General features: G+C 39.8%; 1 protein-coding gene and 1 long non-coding RNA gene across 2 annotated transcripts in view; both read left to right on the forward strand.

Moving 5' to 3' along the window:
- LOC132989517 (uncharacterized) overlaps positions 1 to 24,015 on the forward strand; it is a 216,555-nt gene that overhangs the window by 32,924 nt on the left and 159,616 nt on the right. The gene's annotated exons all lie outside the window — the stretch shown is intronic.
- LOC132989172 (helicase ARIP4-like) overlaps positions 1 to 24,015 on the forward strand; it is a 75,626-nt gene that overhangs the window by 162 nt on the left and 51,449 nt on the right. The window contains exon 2 of the mRNA XM_061056588.1: positions 20,956 to 21,116. Coding sequence (XP_060912571.1) covers positions 21,002 to 21,116 — 115 coding nt within the window. The 5' untranslated portion in view covers positions 20,956 to 21,001. The remainder of the gene's footprint in view (positions 1 to 20,955; positions 21,117 to 24,015) is intronic.

Here is a 24,015-nt window from a genome sequence, read left to right on the forward strand (position 1 = left end):
TTTCCGCTTCTCAGTGTTTTCTTTCTGTTTGCTCTTTTTTTTTTTTAAGTCCGAAACACGGAGCGTCAATTATGCTCCAGACAAAAGAGGAGCATGCTGCACTTGTGCTTCCTCCTGTCTGCAGTGCTGTTGCAGCCTCCTTCCGTGTTATGAAACAACCACGCGGTATTCCTTTTTTGTTTTTCGGAACAAGCCGTGACCGCGGGACACCCAGAACAGCACACTCACTTGACACGTCAGTGGGGTTAAATAGCCTCGTTGATACGAACGAGCACCTAATATGTGTCTGTGTGTTACCTAACATCCAGTTAGGCTATGAGGGCAAACCAGAATGGAAGAGGCTTACGTAAAGGCTTATGTAAATTAGTGGTTAAAATGTCATGTCAGTTGCCTTACATTTCCATTATGGCATACATCAGTTATGATCACTTTCGTGCAGAGTGCATTTGAACCCCCAAAGTTGTTGTAAGTTCAATGGGTCAGTTAAATAACAGACAGCGAGGCTCGAGATGGCTCACAGCTCAGTATAGCGCTTTTAAGTGCATCCAGCTGACTCATCACTTCATGGTGATATCTAGAAGTAAGATCAGCTGTAATCACAAAGATTGTAGGCTTGTTATTGCAAGTAGTAGCCTATTAGAAACCATAACTGTAGTGTAGGCTTATCTTTGCTAGCCTCTTACTAGTCAAAGAGGTGTTACTGCTGTGCCATTGAGGATCTAAAGGGACGAAGTGGCCTACTTTAGAAGGTGTGTAAATAGTAGGACTGCAACAAAACAGCCTACAGTTCAATACATACCAAATATTTTTAAGTCACGGTTTTCAGGTTTGGTCTGGTTCTGCCGACACGAGCCGTTTTTTCTACTAATTTTGCATTTATACACATAACTGGGGTATGATGTATAGTCTCAATGAAAAGAAGGCAGCGTTTAATTAGTTGCCATGTAGACCCGCTGTACAAATAGGAAGACATTTTAGTATTTTAGAATATATATTTATATATTTTTTGCAGACTTTCATACAGAAACGGGTTGTAAAGTCTTGATATTTCATTGTGTATGGTAACTTTGTTTAAAACTCTTCACTCTCACCTCGTTTGCTATCACACAGGTAACAGCCGGTGGCTATATGTGTGAGTCTGACAAGAATCAGTAGTAATCGTCATGTTAGTAACGTTACAGTCTGTTGATATAATCTTGGTCGAACTCTATAAGTGTTTCCAGTGTTACTGTTGTCCTCTTCTTCACTTCCTGTGTTTTCTTACCCCAGCTCATTGACTCACAGGCACACACCAACAGAGCCAATTTGGAGATAAACATAATGCATGGAGGCTCGTTGTACGCAAAACCCCCCAAAAAACTACAATTCACAAGCCCCTACTGAACTGTGGATGCTGTACCAAATGGCTCGATATTATCTTGAGATTTGTTGCACCCATAGTAAAGAGGCTAACTTACTCAGAGACCACGCAAAAGTATTTTTGTTGGAGCTAGCTCAGAGGGACTGAATTTCTTGACAACTGAGCACAAGAGAGGTAGTTTGATTAAAACTTGGAATTGACTTTTAAAAACACGACAAATGTTACTTTGGTGATATTTCAAGGCGCTCACAATGGAGAGTTTGCAAAAAAGACACATAACTGGTTCATGTTTTACCCACAATGCAAGTCAATAGTGCAGAAGATGATTTTTGTGTGTTATGCTGGTAGCAGCTAATGTGCTACACCCTGGATGTTTTGGAGGGTTTCAGTTATAACTCTCCAATTAGATAACTTTTTTAGACTACGTCTCTGTTTTCTATATTTCTATATGTAGGCAGAGAGAGAAAGTGAGAGCTGAAGAGAAAAGATGAAAAGTGAGAGACAAGCCTATAAATCAATAGCCATTTCTTGTTGGAGTTCATTCTGGTCAATTGAGGTCAGTGTGGGTGTTGCTCACAGTATGGATTTCTGTCTGTGTTGTTGAATATGAGTGTAAAATTGCCGCTTTAGACAGAAGTCCCTGCAACAAAAACTTTAAGAGTGAGACTTGGAGCTAGCTCAAACTTTCTATTAAAGAATACGAAGGGGCTGGCAGATTGAGAAATCCAGCTGTTTGCAATCACACATGCAGCTCCTCCTGCAAATATCAGGAGTTTTTCATGCATTTTGTGCATGTGTGAAAGCATTAGGCTTCAAAGTTTGTTTTTTTGTACTGCTTTGGGCTTGTAGTGGAGATATGTGTTTGTGTGTGGTGCTCCTTTTTCTGACACCAGACTGTTTGGCTTTGAACTTGCGAGATGTTTGAATTTTTCAGAAAACATGTGTCTCATTTTAAGATTAAAATTTTGCTGCCACATATAATAATGTTATGAAGGCTTGTCATTTCTGATTATACTTTTGTATTTTGTGTGTGCGTGTGCGTCTGGTTTCTTGAATGCAAGTTTGATTCAGGTCTAGCTGATACCCAGATCCTGTTTATGTTGACGTCTTTGACACGTCTGCGGTAGTGCGCTGGTTGGACGTACTGCCAAAACGCCACTGGAGACAAATTATGAAAGTGAAAATGAACATTGAAGTCAAGGGCAGCAGCTCTGCTTGACATTCCCACATTCAGCTTTCCGGTTATACAATCCCTTTGCATCATTTGTGGTACCCGAGTGTGTTGTGTGACAAAACTGCACATTTAAGAGCATGCTTTTATTGTGGACCAGCTAAAAGAGCCGTTTTAAATTATGCTGTTAAATGTTGATACTTAACACCTTTCAGGTGGGTGGTGAAGAAAAGCACAGTGAGACAGGTTTAAGCTGATATGTGAAGGTCATTTTGTAGATATAAGCCTTTTGTTTGCATAGAAAACATTTTATTAGAGCCCATGAAAAACAAGTACAATAAAAGAAGTGTTGTGTTTATATTTTTCTTCAGTGTAGTTTAAGTATAGGGAAAGAAGGTAAATTGAGAATGATGGGAAACAAAGTCACTGCAGATGCTCTACTGTTTTTGATGCGTGGGGTCCCCTAGAGTTTTAGTGTAAGTGTTCGGGTCACAAGCCAGAAAAAGGTTGGGAACCACTGGTCTAAACTATACGATAGATGAGATCATAAAGGGACTTAGGTTGGCATTAGACTCACTGAACTGATAGTTCAAAACAGCGGGGGGGGGGGGGGGGGGAGACATATGGAGGCACCCACATCTCTCTGACCTGCAGAGCTTGTAAACCAGCGAGGGTGGGAGAATGATAGATGTAGGGCGATGGAATCTGACCGACCTCCTCCGCTCAGACTCGGAGATGACTGAAGCATCACAGCAGGGTGTGAAGATGAAGTAGAGATTTAGTTTCAGTTTTACCCTCGCTCGTTATTGCCAGAGAGTCTAATCCACCCGAGCAGAAAGGGAGGGAGGATGTGTGCTGGAATGTAGGGCGACTGAGACACTGACCTCCCCTGATTCTCATGTTTTAGTCATTCTTTAAAAACAACATGTAGGGGAGCAAACAAAGCACACACTACACTCCGCTTAGTTTGCGTTTACATCTTTTATGGGAGGTGATTTTTGTTTTGGGTTAGGGTCAGCAATCTCTAGTTTTCTTCTGTCGTTACAAGAGGCAAGAGATTTAGGAAAGAGATGGAATCCCTGTGCATTACAAATGTAATTTCATGTGCATGAAACTGTCTGAAACTGGAGCTGGAATTAAGAGATGAAAGGAGAGCTGGATAAAGGGATGAAAGTGTAACAGGGCAGCGGGGGGGGGGGGGGGGCTCAGTTGTCAGAGGATTGGTCTCACAACTCAAAGGTCACAGATCCCATTCATATTTCACAACCTGTCCTTAACTGTGACATTTAGTTTATTGAGTATTTAGGGCGTGCTCACACTATGCGGTCCATACCGTGCCTAAGCACTTTTCACCCTCAAAGTCCAGTTCGTCTGACTAGTGGGAGTGCTCCGTTCCGTGCTCAAGCTCGGTACAACTCCTTGTCCCTGGCATGCTCGGAAGAGGTGTGCGGTACAGTTGTTGCACAACACAAGCACAGGTTCACAACTTGGACATGAAGTTAATAGATCACCGCCTTGAGCTCCTGTTCTCTTTGTTGTTCTCCGATGTGCAGAAACCATCTCAACTGCGCGTTTCTTTTATTTTATTTATCTATTTTTTTATTAGTCCGCCTGTCTTGTAAAGCATGCTTCATGACCACATAAAGCCATGCATGTGTTGTATTGCAATGTTATGCACGCTACAAAAGGTAACCATGCTCAGGCCCGATAAGTCCTGGAGCAGTGTGAGTACAGGCCAGTGGGGGAATGGAAAGGGGGAGAGGGGCAATTAAGGCCCTTAATAGGGGGTGTAATAGTGTGATTGTGCCATAAGAAACACCTCTTAGTACATCCCACAGTTTAATACACAACAAGAAGTATTGCTTAAAAGAAAGATGTAGTCAGAAACAACTCAGCTGTACAGTGGAATAAATACAGGTATTTGAAGGATCAGAGGGTACATGGACATAGATGAGTGTTGCACCTTAAGGCTGTGTGTGGGCTGTAAGCTGTAGTCACGTAATGACAGAGCATATGGTTGCCTTTTTATCTTCTCGACTGCTTTTCCTTTAATGGAGAACTCGAACAAGCCATCGTTGAGGAAAAGGACCTCATCCTGCGGGGGACGTCTTAACTTTTAATGGTTAAACGTCATCTTTCTCTATACATTCTTACTCAGAACTTTTTCTTCGGAGACAAGGCTTTTATTGAAGCCTGTTGGGATTTGTTAGAGAGAGTTGTAGATCTCTCTGAAATGGAAGGAATGTGTCTTTCTATGAGCCTTCTTTATCCTGTTTGCTCTTTTTACTCCAACCTTTAGGGTGATGACAGTGGTGACATTGCAGGCTGTAGTTTTAAAAAAATCTTTCCTCAAACAAAGTACCTTCCTAGATTACTTTATCATACTTTACATTTCAGCAGTTTTTGTTTCATGTCTTTTTTAGTTCAGTTTGTTTCAGTTTGGTACTAGAAGTACTACAAAACCAACGAGTCGATACCGATAGTCACTGGATACACTAACATCGGCTGCTGTTATTGGCCGGCCGATTCATCGGTTGGGCTTGACTGTTGTTGAAATTAAAGACAAATTACAGCTTCACAGTCCAGTTTACTGCAATTTAAGATGATTTCATTATCTGACAAATATTTAGTTTATCTGTAATAGAAATCATCAATCTTTGAGCCCTCAGTGGTGTCTTCAAATGTTTTTTGTTTTTTTTAATCAAACAAAAGAATTATAGGTAACCTTTTTTTGTTTTCTTTGTGAAATGTGAATGGTGAATTTCACCCGTCTTATAGTAACAAATGATACCGTGTGTGTGTGTGTGTGTGTGTGTGTGTGTGTGTGTCTGTGTGTCTGTGTGTCTGTGTGTGTGTGTGTGTGTGTGTGTGATTGCACCTGTTATTGTTGACATTAGTTGACCAGTATCCACTGTTGCACCTCGTGCTCATCTGACTAATATTCATGAGACGTAAATGCACCCTGTGGTCACCTGTGTACTATCATTATCAAAATATATAAAATGATAAGAACACTCTAAATAGCGTACTTATTTATGGTGTGAGATAAATGTAAAGGTCATGATGTCCCAAACACGTTTTGCTTTGCTGGTTGTTTAACTCTCTTTAGTCTCATTAATGATTAAGCTCAGGGGTCACAAAGGGTCACAGAGAAAAAAACAAAACATGATTTAAGTAATGGGGCAAATAATGGTGATGTAACTGTTGGTTGTGCAAGAAAAAGTGGACTCAGATATAAAATGTAGAAAATAAAACAAGACTAAGAACAACATTCATGTCAAGTGTATACAATACCATTTTCTAACTATAATTATTGTTAGAGTTAATGATTAGTAAATTACATATTCAAAAACATTTCAACAAAATTCAGACCAGTTTTTGTCCCAATAAAAATTTAAAAAACAATAAAATACATGTTAAAATGTGCATATTGTATTAATCCCTGAGGGAAATTCTGGTTTTACACTCTGTTATTGAGAGACGTACTCACATGCATAGGCCCAAAATACACACAAGCATGCACAAACAGGACCTGTGGACATGCATTAGTGGAGAGATGTCAGAGTGCGGCTTCTACACAGGGAGCACTCTAGAGCTGTTGGGGGTTTGGTGCCTTGCTCAAGGTCACCTCGACAGTGCTCATGAAGTGACCTGGCACCTCTCCAGCTGTCAGCTAAATAAAAAGACAAATACATTTAAGCATCAAAACAGTTATTGTGAAAGAGAAAATAAACTGTCTGAAAATGTACTTGTTGATTAAGAACCGTAAAGGATGTAAAAGGCTACAAAGAGGCAGCAGGTGGGAATATTAGATAACTGTTCATCACATATTTTGGTTGATGAAGCGTTTTTCACATGTAACTAAAACACTTTAACTCAACTGCAGTCCGACTTTACATCATGTGTTTGTTCTGTGAATATTCTTCACACGATGTATTTATGAAAAATCTCTCTCCAATTATTGTTTTTTGTTTCAGTAGGATCTTATTCCCTTTTTTTTTTTTAGATGTATAGAAGGAGAAACATGAGATTATATATGGGTACAAAAAAAATTTGTGTTTACTGTTGATAATAATTATTTTATTAGACTAGAAGAAAGTAAAAAATGAATAACAAAACAGTTTTTTAAAAAGGGACTACATTTTAATTTGTCTCTTCAGTGTTTGCTTTCAAGCTGTCAATTAATTCATCAGCTTTGCCGGCAGAATAAGCCACCCTCGTGTTGTGGCTGAGTTAAGATATGTTAAGCAGAGGAGACCCTTCCCCACCAATGTCCCCATGTGAACCCTGAAGAACCCAGTGAACCCACTCAACCCTCTGTGATTGGCTGGACTTCAGCCAGCAGCACCCAATAGGAGATCACTGATTTCTGATCTCTCCCTTTATGCTCCTCGACCCCTCCCCCTTTCAGACGTATGGACTCAGAATGCATAGAGTAATTGTGTCAGGAAGCTCCTGCGTTACTCAGGCACTACTCCTCATTTGATGCTGTACAGATGTTAGAGTGAACGTATCTCCTGATGTCATTTGTCAACCACTTAAAGAATCACTTTTGTCATTGTTTGGTTTGAACCACAACCACAGATATGATCAATGGTGGATGTTTTTTTTTCTCTACTTTCTTCATTGTGAAATTTCCTTTTTATTCTGCAGGACAAAAAGGAGCTCAGGTAGGAGGGAATTACATATGACACATGTGTGGGATTGACCCTGAAGGTTTAGCTGTTTAAATATATCTCTCTGAAAGGAGTCCATGCAGGTCATTCTAGTGATCCAGGTCACTCAGGTGTATTGATGGATGTGAGTGTGTGTTTGTGTGGTTCGACACCAGATTATTTAATGCGAGCTTGTCCTGAATAAACTTGTACGTGAGGGAGGTATTTACAGGTTCAGAGACAGAATTAGAACAACTGTGTCCAAATTAGAGCGAGCAGACTGCAGGTTAGAGAAATGTGTTAAAGGTCAGGTACTGTTCTCTCGGCTGGGGCCAAATTTAGATCAACTCTGAGACATGGTTATTTAAAGGCGTGTTGTTTAACACCACGGAAACAAAGCAAATTCTGCACTTCAAAGATCACAAGTTATATAAATATACATTTGATGGACCTGAACTGAATCATATTGATGAAGAAACAGGTTGTGGTCATTTTAATGTTTTAACAAGGTTTCTGAATCAAATACAACCAAAACACCTTATTTTTGGGCCTATACAGCCACCTTACCAGGTCTGAGAGTGACAACGTTTAAACTTAATACAATGGCATGCTAAGTTGTTCACAAAGACGATGCTATCATGTAAGGCTGAATGATATTTGAAAATGCTGAAATTGCTTTTTTTTGTTACTGCAATATACATTTGGACAAAAAAAGGAAACTGCTGGATGAATGAAATGTCTTTACATGAATTCAAATTGCAGTACTTTTTTTCTTATTTTGGTCTTTAAGTGATTTTCCGATTTCAAATCTAAACCCCCTGGGTTCAGCCCAGACAGCTGCTCTACTGGTGTTGTTGTACTCAAAATCGGTCCTGGTATGAAGATTGGTCTCGAGACCACTTTTTGACGGTCTCTGTCTCTTCTCAGAATCAAAAGCATTTTTACTCAGTCTGTTGAGGAAAAGACTTGACTCCATACAATAAGACTCAGTTGACTCAGATGGCTTACGTTGATGAAAGTTTATACATAAGAAGAATACTCATGAGGAGACATGATTCAACATCACACTTTTCGAAAGGCATCGCATATATCCTAAAAGACATTACCATTATCAGGGTCGTGTCACATTGACCCACCTACACTAATCTGTGATGTCTATAACACTGGAGCAGACAATAAGTCTACCAAACAGCCTTACAGATATCAGGAAAAACAGTTGACACTCTCTAAGCTGTACTTGGTGTTCTAATAACAGATGAACTCTGTCAGGTCTGACTGCAGTGTTTCCCCTACCATTATATATATTTTGTATTTTTATTTTAAAGATGTATTTTTGGGCTTTTTGTGCCTTTATTGTAGAGATAGGATAGTGGATAGAGTTGGAGATCAGGGAAATAAGTCATTTAAGGATACCTTTCCGATAAAAGGACAGCTGTCATTAAAAGTAACCCATGAACACCAAGATTCCTTCAAGTGTTTGTGTCGCCATGTCGGCTTGTCTCCACACCCCCAACGCTTTAAACCTAGGGGAAACACTGGACTGACTGTACGTCTGTACATTATAATCTAAATAACTACAGAAATTCCACCACAAGTCTTGTCTCGGTCTCAGACTTACACACACTCCGGATTTTGAAATCAAGACCACCACTGAAAGGCTATTTTTCCACTTGATGACTCTGATTAGAAGGAAAACGCCCCTTTCTAAAAGAACAAATAACTTCAATTCATTCATAATATGACTTTTATCCCCAGTTTATACCCGCAACCTTCCGGTTATTGCGGTCTGAATGAGTGACACACCCGCTGCACACAAGTTGATGATTTTTTTATTGATGTTTATGGTCTTGGTCTTGTCGCGGTCTAGCCTTTCCTTGGTCTTAGTCTTGACTCGGTCTCGATCCCTAAATGTCCTGATCTCGACTCGGTCTCTGCGCTCTCTGGGCTCGGGTATGTCTTGGTCTCAGGTATTGTGGTCTTGACTACAACACTAGCTCTTACACACACAAGGAGTAGAATTACGAAAGGTGGAGAGAGAACAGGTGGAGCGACTGGTTTCTTTAAAACTTTACAAATACTTGTGGCTTGACATTATGTTACCTTTAAGACAAAGTTACACGTTATGCTGTTTTGAGGGCCACAGCCATTTCTGTCCACCTTCTTTCCTCCTCCACTCGATCGTGGTACAAAGGGGATGTCATGTCAAAGAGGCATTCTCTCTCTCTCCACAACACCATTAGTTTCTCCTCCTTTCCCACAGACCAGGAGAACCGCACATTCCTCTGCCTCCCTGTCATGTTTACAAGTTTATGCTTTCCTGTTTGGTGCTGGCAAGTCCGCTCCTATTGGTTGTTGACAATGGTCATGTCATTGAACAACACAATTTGAATAATACACAACTAAAGACCTGGGATAAAATTCAATATTTTCTATTTTATTGTTACACCAAGACAATAAACAGTTAGCCTTAAAACAGCTTGGATCATGTTTTATGAGCACCTTACACCAAACGACCGAGATCACAGAGGACTCCAGCAAAACTCTCTGGATTTTTTCCTGACTTTGGAAATTTGTCTGCGACTTTGAATGTCGTTTGTTGTCAGGCCAGCATAAGATGCCAAATAAGCCTAACACACCCAAACAGTAAACTTGGTTTGTAGTCGTGAAATTTAACAAAGTCAGACCCAGACAGGTCCAACTTTGTTTTCGCTCCACTAACTAAAAGCCCCTCAGGATTCTCTTAAGTTTTTTGCATTTGCATGAGATAATGAAACCCGCAGAGACTTAGATGAGTCCACAAATGCTATGTTTTTAACAGTATGTGTGAGGTTTATTAAAATTACAGAAATAAGCTGCCTCCCTCCAAAACCCCATCACCATGCTTTAGTGTTGTGTAATTCTGTTACACAAGTGAGGGGCTGTGACTGTGAGGATGCAGATCTTCTGAGTCTGTAAGCATGTCCTGTATAAAAGGATGGTGTTATACAATGTCCATTTTCAGAGCCATAAATCCAAGCGTTGGTGGTTTTAATAATCTTGTGAGTGACCTGCATTTAGTTATCTAAGGTGACAGCCCATCTGTTTTAGTCGTTCTCAATGAAAAGGAAAAAATAAATATAATGTAAAGCAAACTGAATTTAAGTGCTGCTTTTTCATACGCGTAAGGCATTGTAGCGTTTCTTTTTTTTTTATACCTTCACTTTATTTAATACTTTTTTTCTGTGTTTGTGAATGTTTTCAAACAATCGTGTTCTTTTAGTCTTTATGGAGATGTTCAATAGAAAATACGAGTTATTTTTCACTCGACTAGTACTTGAGTGAATTGTGACGAAACACTTTTCAGGAAAGTCCCCCCAACCCTCCCCTCTCTGTCACTCTCTCTCTCTTGCGCTCTCTCTCTCTGTTTCTCTGTCTCTCTGGTGCATGTGTGTGTGAGAACCACTTTGAATATCCTCTAAACCTCTGAGGACTTTTTTGGAAACTTTTTTCAGTCTTAATTTCTAAACAGACCATTTAAGGTTTAGGCTGAATTATATTTTGTCTCATTTTAAGGTTAAAGGAACAACGTGCTTCACTAGCGAGCTTCATTGCAAGAGTTTAGTTTGTGTGGAATAACAAAGTTCGGGCCCCAAAGAAGAGAGCGAGACGTTGTGTGTTTTGTGTGTTTGTCTTGTACAGTGTGTGTGTGTTCATCTTTTACATCTTGTGTAGCTTTTTTTTTATAGTTAGCTGAACAGTGGCATTATTATCCAGATCTTATGTAAGGCAGCTTATGCAAGAAGCTGTCTTCTCACTGCCTTCCTCCTTTATCACTGCTTTTTATTTCTTTTAGCCCCCCCCCCCCCCCCCCCCATCTCTCTATCTGCCTCTCAGAGGCTTTCAATAGGCATCTGGGTGTTCACATGGGAAGTGGATTCTATCTATTAACCATGCTGTAGGAGACATCTCATGTGTATTACCCTAATGACAGACTGGAGCAATGATGTAAAAGCCAGTACAGCGTCTGTATAGCCTCTGTATGTCATTTCCATGAAATGGGCATTATGTAAAAAAGGGCGGTGTGGCAGTTGCAGTTTGATCTTTATAACACATCAAAGATGGTGGACGGAGCATGACTTTATGACATTATATAAATGCTGCAAGAAATTGATAGTATTCGCAGGAAAGAGAATGAAGGAGCTTGATTAGGTAGGGAGATTCTCGTGTCTAACATAAGACGTTTTTAGATTTGCACTCCTGAAATTATCTAGATCATTTCAGGAAGACTGCTCCGGAGATTCTCTTGACCTGGCTGTTCACATACGCTCCCCACAGCGGGAGACTATCCCTGTCAGACGGGAGGGAGTGCGAGGGGTCTGCTGTGGTAAGACGTGTCGTAAAAAAAACAGTCAGGGAAGTAACGGACTAAGAAACAGAGTCCACTAAATGACACTGTAATGAGAATATTTGCCTTTATACCAGTGCTGTTTATTAACATGCACGGAGATCGTAGCGGTGTGACACAGTCTAAGCACTGTGCAGCAGTCACAGTATAGAAACGTCACTCCCCCTCCTATTGGCTCGAGGTGAATTCTCAGGAGAATATCCTGCTGCGTTCTCACATCAGCCCACTCGGACTTGCTGCAGAAAAAATACCAGGGGTCTGGCAGGAGAAACTCCAGTTAGAGTCTGAGTACAAAGTTTGGCTGTTGGCGTTCACGTATAGCGTACCGCTCCTCCGGGAAATATCAAGAGTTTTTCAGGAGATTTCTGCAAGTTTGAAACTCTAATAGATGGTATTCTTATTAGTACCTTGTGACTTGTAAGTCAGTGATAATTATCTCCTTAATTAAAAAAATGTAAGCAGATTTGTTTTCTTCTCATGTGAATGCATATGTGCTAGTGTACAAAAGTGAAAATATTACCTTTTCAGGTTGTTAAATGGTAAATTCTAGGTTTTACTTTAATGGTGAATATATTTTGTCATGGAGTCCATGTGCATTGCTGTGTTCAGACCGGTCATTTTTGGAGGGGATCAGACTACAGTGTCCTACTTTTCTATTTAGAGAAATTTAGGTTATCTAACCCCTCCCCCCTTTGGCCATTGGGGTGTTTTTTAGGACACCAGACAGACCCCCCTACAGCCCTCTCCCCCTCCTGTTCTCTCTCCATAAACACCCCCACTCCCACAATCCCCCTGGCTGTGAATCTCCCCTATTATCCTTTATCCCCCCTCTGTGTGTTTGATGTTTTGCCCTCATCAGCAGCCTGTGTTCACATTCAGGGATTTTTAAATAGTTTGTGTCCCAGCTGAAGTCGAACTAAACTCAAAATGTAATACTGGCAGCATTATAAGTTTTGCGTGTCTCCTTGTGTGAGGGTGTTAAGTCAGATGATCTACGGAAAAAGAGGTCAAATGTTTGTGTTGTATGTTTTTAGATTTTTTTTTTTTTTTGGGGGGGGGGGGGGGGGGGCTTTTTTGCCATTATTTGATAGGACAGTGGATAGAGTAAGAAATCGGGGATAGAGTTGGGGAATGACATGCAGGAAAGGAGCTAGAGGTCTGACTTGAACCCGGGCCATCCGCTTGGAGGACTTTAGCCTCCATACATGGGGCGCGACCTAACCACATCTGTGCCCCGACTATTTAGATGATTTAGTCCGTATGAACAGCTGGAACGTTTTTTATTGCTTTAGCTAGATGAAGATTTCTGATTTCATCGTGCAGCTATGGAAGTTCAACCAAAAAAATATATATATTTACAACCCAAAGGCTGAGAGGATGCTGTTGCCCCCCAACCTAGAGATTTTAGCATAACATGGAGTTATGGCTAAAAAAGCTGAATCTTTCAACAAAGTTCCCCTTTGAACATCTAGTCTCTCACAAAGATATCTGCCATCAGTTGCTGACTCTGAGGAGATAACCCATCAGCTATTGTCTGGTGACGGAGCTACATCCTTTTTTTTCCTCTGGTCTTGCCTGAGCAGTACTTCCTTTTCCGTGCATTGGCATTGTTTACAGTCTAACTAGGAACTTGAAAAGCTTGAATGAGTTTTGTTGTGAATCAACGTCTATGAGCTTATTGTATGGATGTTTGTAGAGATTAATTACATTGAATTAGTCGTAAGATGTCTGACAATGGGAGCTGATATTGCATCATGGCCGATTGCGTTCTGCTCTTTCTGCTCTCCACACACAGACTGTTTTCCTGGATATTACCAAAGCCAACTGAAACCCAACGGGACATAAATAGGACTACAAACAGAACCAGAACAATGTGGAAACCAAAAGTTATGCCATTCTTACAGAGACTGCTTTTACATACTGACAGGAGTCCTCAGTAATCAAGTAAAAAATGTGAAATGCATCTTAATTCAACAAATAGATTCATTTCAGGTCAAAGTATTCTGTATGTTCATGTGAGTTCAATCATTTGCGTCAGAGGCAACCTAAATACCGTACTCGTGTTGAATGACTAAGAGTGTCAGATCAGTGTGGCTCTTTGACTAATTATGATGTTTTTGTTAACTAATACAAGGATTGGATACAACAACACTATCACCTGAACAAAACAGTAAATTGGAATCTATTGCCACAGTCCTGCAGTAAATCCTCCCTTTCTGAGGTTTCATATTAATAATGTGTCCAACATTTATACCCAACCGCTGAGTAGGCATACACCAGGGGTGTCCAAAGTGCGGCCTGAGGGCCATTTGCGGCCCTTGAGGGGATTTTTTGTGACCTGTGACTTCAAATGAAGAATCAGAAGATTTTGGCCCGAGGCCTTGATTAAGATTGGCACATTATCTTATTTTTATTTTTCATGTTAACAAGGGCTGAACAATATTCCTAAAATAGAAAATGTTCAGTAACATGCATGTTGTTGTTTTTTTTAAATCTACTGCTTTTACTATTTTCCACATTTTTTTTGTAAACTATGAAAAAAAACTTATGCAAAGTTTTTGCAAACAAGCGGACTGTTGTTTAACCATTTAATGACCTGAGCTAAATGCAGAAAGCTTTTCCAAAAAAATTAACCACGTTACAGGTTTGATTCTGAGAAAAAAACAAATAAAGTAGAACGAAGAAATCTAAATATTTGATTTCCTTTTATTAAAGGGTTTCTTTAGCGAGCCTTGTGATTCTGATCTACAAAACCTGTGGCCCGCGAGCGATTCTAACACGACAATTTTGGCCCGCAAGAAAAAAAGTTTGGACACCACTGGCCTACACGATATGAGAAAAATATGCAATGTGCAATAACATTTTTCAATATTGGGAAAACGGCATGAAAAGCGATAATAAAAATAAAGACTATACATACATTATAGCTATAACTCAGTTTAATTGCCAGTCTGCTGTTCTTTATGTTTCATACATAACCCGTGTTTGCAACAGGCCCTTCCTTAATCCAAAATAACTCCAAAAAACAATTCATTTACACAACTATAATTTGCACAAAAATAATCTAAGAGTAAAAATAGCTATATAGCTGTAACTTTATCTCACTGCATCAAAATTATATGAACCCCTGAACATTATACTCAGGCCTCCATCCAATAGGTGCAAAGTACACATGCTGAGGGAGGAAGCACTGATTGACTACATTAAGTTTTTATTTATTTATTGCAATAAAGCTAGACTTTTGCGATGTGTTTATTGAGAAGGATCATATGCTATGAGGATAAAATTCTGCTTAATTGCACAGCCCTACCTCTGAGGAGATGGGCTGAATTTAAGAAAGTAATTACATATTTATTTTCAACTTGATTAGACCAACAGAGAGGAACAAGGTAGAGAAAGGGGCATTCCATGCAACAAGAGAAAATAGATGACAGTGCGGTGTTCTGGTATCTTTACATTTTACAGCTTTTGCTTAATTCTGTTCACAATAAGATCTTTGGACATTCAAGAAAAATGAAGCGTTAGATTCACAAAGTTACTGTGGGCTTGAAGCATTAGTTTGATATTGCACATAAATCTACATCTACTTATAAAGGTCGTGTAAGGTAAGAAGCCTGACCTACATGCGGGACCAACCGGGAACAGCTCAGACTAGCCAACATATACTGTATGTTATGTAACTGTTATTTTACAGTCTCAAGGAACAACATGAGCAGAAAAGTTTGGCCTGCCTTCCTCTGCTATATAAAGTTACATAAAGCTCCATGGCAATAAATCAAGTGGTCTCTGGCCGGATGTGCCTCCCAAGTTATGTAGGGTAATAACAGGCTATAGAGTGTCTGCGGGAGCTTCATATGGATATGTTTGACTGTGTAAGGCAAATTAGATTACTTTCAGGTCATGTTTTTTCGACAACAGCAAGTCTCAAGAGTCGTCCTGTTCCTTTTTTGGACCCTGCAGTCCAACAGCAAAAAATGTCCCTATGACCCAGTGTGTAAGATTCATAATCAACTGATTCAAGCTGCTCAAGTAAAATCTGCTTTAGTACCAGGAATATTCTCAGCAGTGTGACCTCTTAATGACAGCTTTTTTCGTGCCAGTTTGGGATAGGTACCCTTGGATTTGCAGCCTGAGACATAGATGCAAAAACAGTATGTTCCCACACTCAAGTAATAATCACACTTACAGAAAGACCTCTCAGCCAAAACCTTCAGCCAACACTCTCCTAGCGTCTAATGTTACATAAGAATGTCACTGATCCACCTACTGTATGTTCTAGTTCCCAATGTTCTGTAGTGTGCTTTCCCAGCAGTGTACAGTCTGTGGTTAATAAGTGCTGCAGCTTCTGATGCTATTTTTTGAGGAACCAACCAAACTAGGCTTGTTCATTTTTTAATCCGAGAGTTAAAGGGATTAAGCAGCCGCCCTCCTGAAGTGTCCTTCAGCAACACACAGAAGTCTTATTCCACATGCTGGAGGGTTGTTTTGGGCTGATCAGGGTTGCAGCAGATAGTAAATCCGGTGAAATCTGTCAATTGCCATGCCATTTTGAACACAGTCATGTCTCCTTTAACTTGCATGGTAATAACAGTGAGGATGCTGCAAACCATGATAGGACCTTGTTTTGAATAGTCCAGTGCTGTGGTAAATAACTACATTCTAAACTAACTCAACAAAGCTAAATTCACAACAGCTTTCACCACCAAGATTTGCTTGGTGGAAATTAGCTCACGTTAGCATGCTACCACACTTAAGGTAGTAAAACTGGCATAGCATCAGAATGTTAGCATCGTCGCTGATGACGTGGAAGCGTGCTGTTTTCTGGCATTTAGACCAAAGAACTGCTGTGCTTGAACACATCTTCACAGAGCTGCAAGCCAGATGTGGACTTGATTAGTTTCTTTACGTTTCTATCCAAATATTTACTGACGCATTCAAGTCATAAAACAGCCGCTGTATGGAAAAAATCTCACCGATGTCCCACCTTTAATATCCCTGTTGAAGACCAAAGTCTGCTTCTAATATCATTGAATTTCTTTCTTTGATCTCATATAAAGTAATCCCTTTCCCAATTCAGAGAGAAATACTTAGCATGGAAGCTCGTACGTAAAACCGCAATTTGCAAGCATGTATTGAACCGTGGAGGCAGAACTGTATGGTTCTATATTATATTGAGAATTGTTGCATTCTTAATATAGGCCTATATACTGTACATACTAGTAATGCATCGGTTCAACGTCAGTATCAGCCGATATCGGCCTTGTTAACAGACATCTGCACATCGGCGTATGGGCAGAAGGAGTCACATGTTCAACAAACTGACTTTTTTTCATTGTCAAGTATGAGATGAAATGGTGGCAATGTGGGAGTTCAACAACAAACAAAGTCATACATTCAAGTTTCTGGTTCTGCACTCGGCTAAATTTGTTATTTGAAACATCGGTATCTGCATCAGCACTGATTTTCCCAATCTGTGCATCTCTAATATATTCTCCTTCTTTTTTTCAGCAATGTATGTGCGCATTGTGTGATGTTGTAAGGCAAATTTCCTATTTTTGTCCTATGAGGACGGGTGCTAGGCAGTGGGTGCTGAAAAGTTCTATTTTAATCCTTTTTAAAATCAGCTGAATTAAATGAGAGCAGGATGGTTAATCTGATCTCAAACTTGCCATTTTCATGTGTAGTTACACAATGCTTTTATCTCTAATGGGTTTTTTTTTTTTTTACAAGAGAAACCAATTTGAAATCCAGGTCCTTGGATACTGGTTTTTCAACCTAGCAACAAGTCCTTCAAGTCTAGCTTGGTTGGATTTATGAGGTACGTAAAAGTGTCCTGTTGGACCATTGAGTCGACTTGGCCGTAGCTTTTGTGTTGTGTAATGTGCTGTGTAACGTTATGCAAGGTGAGCTGGCAAGTCATCAATAGTAAACCTTGCTATGATGCTGTTATGTGTCTGGGCTCATCCTAGAGGGAGTGCACTTCAAAGGTTTGGTTTAACCTAATAGATTAGTTCTTTGTGTTAGATAAAAGCCAATTAAATACTATAACTCAGAAGCTCCTGTGATTTAAAAAAAAAAAAAAAGTATTCTTTTATTTGTTTGATTGAAAAGGTTAATTCAGAAATTATGTTTGATTTCCTGAAGTGTCCTGGTACACTTTGAGACATCTGTTTGCTTCGACATTGGTAATAATTCTTTGAAGAATCGACCTATATGATTCTTCCATAGTAGAATTAAAGTGCTACAAAACAAAAAGGGAACTTTGCTATTACCGAAACCACAGCTGGTAATGAAGGGCCCGGCAGACCTCTGTGGTTTTGGTTTATGATTGTTTTACTTTGGCACAGAGACAATCCCATGAATAATGGGAGTATGATTATCTCTCTTTCTGTTGTACATTTCCTTTTTTATCCCATCTGCTCTGCAGCTCTGTCTTTCATCTGCAGGTCATAGACTTTTATTTTGATCGTCTTCTCTCTCACAGAAAGCCTTGAAAATGCTCCAATCGTGTCCTGTAAAATCCCAGGGCTTAGCTTAGCCCAAGGTGCAGAAGAAAGTTTTCTGAAGCATTACCATCCAGAGTCATATAAAAACAATTTGAATAGTATGTTTAATGTTCATGTTGAAAATGTACTCAAATGCATTCAAATCACACATTTCCCAACGGGCATTAACCATTTTCCACTCTCAAATAATGAAGGACTTTTGGGATCTGTTTTAGAGGGTTCATCCTCATGTCAATGATAGTTTTAATACAGCTAACATGGGAGTTTTCTCCATTTCTCCAATGAAAGATATTTTTCAAAGCCATCTATTTTTGTACTTCTCTTTTTCTTTGGTGGATTTATTTTGGAGCTTTTTATGCGTTCATTTGAAAGGACAGTGGATATAGAGTGGGAAATTGGGATAAGAGAATGGGGAATGAATTGCGGGAAAGTATCCACAGGTTGGACTAGAACCTTGGCCGCCCGCTTGGAGGGCTAAAGCCCTTGTAAATAGGGCAAAACCTAAGCGTCAGGCCATCCCCGTCAACATTACTTCTCATTTAACTATAGTATCCCAGAAGGATCACAGCCTCCCCACATGGGACACGCGCACCAACTGGCGTTCCTCCGATTACCTTTTTATTATGATAATGTTTTGCACAGCCTAGAACAGGGGTGGGCAAACTTTTTGACTCACGGGCCACAATGGGTTCTAAAATTTGACAGAGGGGCCGGGCCAGGAACAGATGGATGGAGTGTTTGTGTGAACTAATATAAATGACATGTAAAAGCCATTACATGAAAGGATTTGGCCTTTAACAGGTAGCAAAGCATGAATATGCAAGGCTCATTGTACAAATTGATTTCCAAATGCATTCATTTAATTACACTCATTCATGTGTGAAAATATGTCCACAGCAAATGCAAAGTCACAAAGCCAGTTCTTGTCGCTTTGCTCAGGAAATTCGTCGGATTTCCCCATTAACTCCAAAAATGCGCTGATCTCCTCTTTCAGCTCCCACACTCGTTGAAACACTTTGCCCAAACTTAACCAGCGGACACGAGAGTGGTACAGTAAGTCCTGATGATCCGCATCAGTTTCCTCCAGGAACATAATAAACTAACGATGCTGAAGTCCCCTTGCTCGTATAAAGTTAACAAGTTTTACAACTGGATTCACGACATGATTAAGCTGCAATACAGACTTACACAGAGATTCCTGATGGATGATGCAGTGAAGGAAAATAACATCCTGGTCAGGGTTTTCCTCTTTCTCCTGGATTCTTTTCAGCAGCCCAACATGTTTTCCAGTTAAATTTGGCGATCCATCCGTTGTGACATTGGCAAGTTTACTCCAAGGTAGCTTCATTCTCTCGATGACAGCAGACACCTGCTTATACAAGTCCTCTCCTCGCGTTTTTCCTTTCAGGGACTCCATGGTCAAAAACTCCTCCGTTATCTCAAAACTGTCATTAATCCCTCGGATAAAAATGAGGAACTGAGCAGTGTCTTTCACGTCATTACTTTCATCCAGCGCTAGTGAATATAACTTAAAGGACTCAGCCTTTTTGTTTAATTCGCTGGCTATATCTTCGTCAATCAGTTCCACACGGCGAGTCACAGTCCTGCGTGATAAACTGATTTTTTCAAACTGGCCTTGGCTCTCCGGACACAAGAGACCTGCTGTCTCTACCACGCAGTCTTTTAAAAACTCGCCTTCGGAGAAAGGCTTGCTAGCCTTTGCTAATTTGAATGCCAACAAAAAACTTGCCTTGGTAGTTGACTCTTGAATCGCAGTTTGTTGGTGAAAAAAATGTTGCTGAGTCTGTAAATTAGCCTTCAACCTCTGAGCCGCAGCCACCCGTTCTTGCGGGGACTGCTTGCTAGCGTAGTTAGCATGCTTCGTAGCAAAGTGACGGCTGATATTGTACTCTTTGAAAACTGCGACAGTTTCTTGGCATATCAGACATACAGCCTTTGATCGGACTTCAGTGAAAAAATATTTAGTTGTCCACTCCGTATTAAACACTCGGCATTCACTGTCCACTTTTCTTTGATCCGCTCATTTTTCCAGAAGGGCTCATACGGGTTCATAGGGCAAAGCGAAAAAGTGAAGAAGGGAATAATACACCACACTCTGAAGTGCGCCATCTATTGGGGAAACGCGGGCATTACAGGGGAAAACGAACAAGGTTTAATTATAATAAAATTTAATTTAATAATAATATAATTTGGACAAGTTCGGCGGGCCGGATTAAAAAGCCCAACGGGCCGTATATGGCCCGCGGGCCGTAGTTTGCCCATGCCTGGCCTAGAACATAGATTTGCAAATCATCTGCTAAACAATCAAAATAATTGTTGTTTTAAAAAAATGGTTGGAGTTATTGTTTGTCTGTCAGTATAAATGACAGAAACCCGTTGTATTTCCATGCATGTCTTTGGGCAAGTGGCATAACTAAGTCAGACCAATCTGGGTGTTTAGTTTAACATGCTCTAAGAGGACTTTGACTCTTCTTAAAGACACAGGTTTTTGTTTTTTTAAACTCACACTCTGGAATCACTCACCCCTTTCTGTCTTGAAGTGGGATCTCTTAGAGCCATTTTCACATCAGTACACAAACCTTTTTATATGCTGGAACTTGTTTACACACTCCTGAGGATTTATGTTGTATTTGTGTATGTGTTGGGCTTTGGAGTGAGGATTAAGTTAAATGAAAGAAAAGTTCCTCTGGAGTTTCCCCTTCCTGTCATCTTTCTTCACATGAGAAAACATTCAAACAGTCTCTCTGCTGAGAAACAGATAGCCAAGGAAACGGAGGCAGAACATTTACTGTGCACCAAAACTTGAATCGTGCTGTGTTTTTGTTCCCGTCTCTTCATACCCACACTCTTTGTTTCAGGGGTGTAGTTTGGCCATGCCGAGGTAGCAGCAGCCGGCACGTCAGGATGTCTGATTTTGAGGAGGTTTTTCCGAATGGGAGTAAGGAGAGAGAGATTTTCTACATCACTGATGATGATGACGATGACAACGATGGAGATGATGAAGACGAGGGGATACTTGGTAAGTCAAAATGGCAGACTTTGATCACTCAAGTCTTGTTATAAAATCTCCACTGTTCCCATTACGTTTAACAAACAAAAGAAACCTGGGCAAGTGAGTATAAGTGTTTACCACCTAGATACGATATGTATATATATATACATATATATATATATATATATATATATATAAATATATCCTGTGATATATGAGCTACTATTCATTTGCTCACAAACTTACACTAAACATTAAAGTTTATGAACCCTTAATGGAAAGTTGTCTTGCAGCCAAGCCAAACATTCTGCAGAACACACACAGGCTTTAACATCAGAGACACAAAACACATGATATGAATGTTGAACATTTTCTCAAATGACAGTAATACACCTTACATCAAGCATAGAATAAAACCTGCAACTGGCCATAATTACATCATCCCTCTGACCTCACTGTAGCTGTTGTATAGTTATATTCATATGAAATCCCCCTCACCCTGGAGGGTATACTGGATGCAGCATTTTCAGTTATTGAGCTGACTCTAGGGTAGCTCTGGGTTATCAGGAATGCAAATGTGGGTCACTTCTTACTAGGATATCACCATGGTAACTCGGTCTGACCACAAATAATACATACATATCAACATACATACTAACAAAAGAAGGAAAGAACAACATACTGGAACAAAAAAGTAATGCAACCATTTAATTGTGTGCATGAAGATCGTGGTGGTCGTGTGCATACACACTCTATGCACTGACTCCAGTCATTGGATATAAATTTCACCACCCTCTCCTACTCGCTCGAGCTGAATTTTTCCGGATAATATCCTGCTGCGTTGTCTCATCAACTCACACTTGCTTCGGAAAAAATACTACAGGACTGGCAAGAGAATCTCCGGGTAATGTCCGGTTGAAAAATTCAGCTGTTTGCATTCCCTCATACAGCTCCTCCTGAAAATATCAGGAGTTATTCTTAGGAGTTTTCTGCAAGTGTGACAGTTTTTTGGGGTTTATAACCATCTTACTGTGACAGCTTAGCGAGATCTCCTTTGTTAGGGTTGGTGAAGCCACTTAATTAAAAGATACCCTGGGTTTCTTGAACTCATGGGCCTGAGACTTTTAACCAACTATTTTGACAACTGAAGAAGAAGTTTGTTTAGAAAACATGTCCTTGGGCTTAATTTACTTACATGCCTGTTCAAGAGTTGCTGTGGAGACAAAAGTTTTTATTATAAGCAGTATTTTACTATATTGAATGCTTGGCAGGCTCGTGTGAGTGCAAGTCACAATTCCGCCCACCTTTGTGATTAGTTTTTCATACAAGTTGTGGATCATGTTGATAAGAGAGCTAACGTAGCATACCAGTCAAATTGATTTAGGTGGGTGTGGGTAATTAAAAAAAAAACATGAGCTCATCAGCATATAGATATCTGATTTACAATAGATAATTTTTTAAAGAATTAAGATTGTAAGAGTGCTTGAAATATGTGGTTAATACCTATAATTTAGCTTATGTCTACTAAGTTAGTTGCTACACTGTAGTTTTTGCACTGAGCTCTTTTGTAGCTTTATCTCTGTCGGAGTAACAAAGTGTATCTACAAATTAACCCATACAGTAGGATTTTGTGTGGTCAAATGTGGCTTTTATGTATTTCGAAAGTCTGTTCGTGTTGTTTTTGCCCAGTTTGGCCCTAATATTATGCTCAACAGCACACTTTAAAACTTAACCTAACCTGTGTGTGTGTATGTGTGTACATATTGTAGTATGCTCTTTGTGTTGTGGAGGGAGGCTACGAGGGTTTATGTTGGAGGATGTGGCTACAATGTTGTTTGGTTTTATTAGCTCTTCATCATATTTTGTGTTGATTCATAATGTATTATATTTTGTATTGTTTGAGTGTCTACCTGCCCAGCGACTGCAGATTGAATCTAGCTAATCAGCTAAATCTGGTGCAATGCTAACAACGTACAAGCAAACAAATTAAATGAGCTAGCAGTAGTCGGATAATAATTTCATTTTTATTGTTTACATTTACTTATAAAGCCTTTTATTTTCGGATGTCTTTAGTATAATATTTTTCTTCACCCTTTTCTTTCAATGGAGCTTTTATAACAAAAGCATTTATACTGTCCACATGTGTGCCCAGACAAGCACTCCTCTTCAGCCTTTTGGCCTTCTGTCCTCCCAAAGGAAACAAACTCCTCTGACCCCTCTGGTCTCCTCCTCGCCTCTCATTTCTTCTGTTGCCAGTGTGTGTTACATAACCCAGTGAATCATCTATTAGTCCTATTAGAAGCTGAGTTGTCGGGAGTGTGTGGGGGGGGAGACTTGTCTCTAGCACTGTCTTTTTGTGTGTAGGAGGTAAGATTTAAACTTTGGTTGGATAACTTGGATGGCGTCAGTCTTTGGATAACTTCAATCCCATCACTGGAAGAAAACAGACTGAGAAGCGTCTACTTTACACAATCACAAAGCACTTTGTGAACTTGTTGACTTGTAACTATTAATGTATCAAAACAGTGTTTTAACAAGTGCTGTCCCAGTTGATTATCAGTGAAATATCTCAGCTTTTGGAAGAAGGAATTGTAGACAGAGAGATACAATGAGTGAGAAGGAACTGTTTCCATTGAATTTTACATCTGCCTCCTCCTTTTTCCTTCGGGTTTTGAGTTGTTTTATCTAATATAAGGTTATCAAAACTTCGATAGTTTTTGATACCTTGTTTTTTATAATGAAACGATCTCCGTTATTTTGATCATGGATAGTAATGAAAAGGTTGTAACCTTAGAAAAAAAATGACAGATCTTCAGTCATATTTTTAACAAAAGCTCCCCCGAGCATAAGAGAGAGAAAACACTGTCTAAATTGCACAAATTCATTAATTGTGCAATTAAAGTGTGCAAGAGCTTGCTTGCTTCTG

This window comes from Labrus mixtus, chromosome 15, assembly GCF_963584025.1.
Source record: "Labrus mixtus chromosome 15, fLabMix1.1, whole genome shotgun sequence".
NCBI classification, from domain to species: Eukaryota; Metazoa; Chordata; class Actinopteri; order Labriformes; family Labridae; genus Labrus; species Labrus mixtus.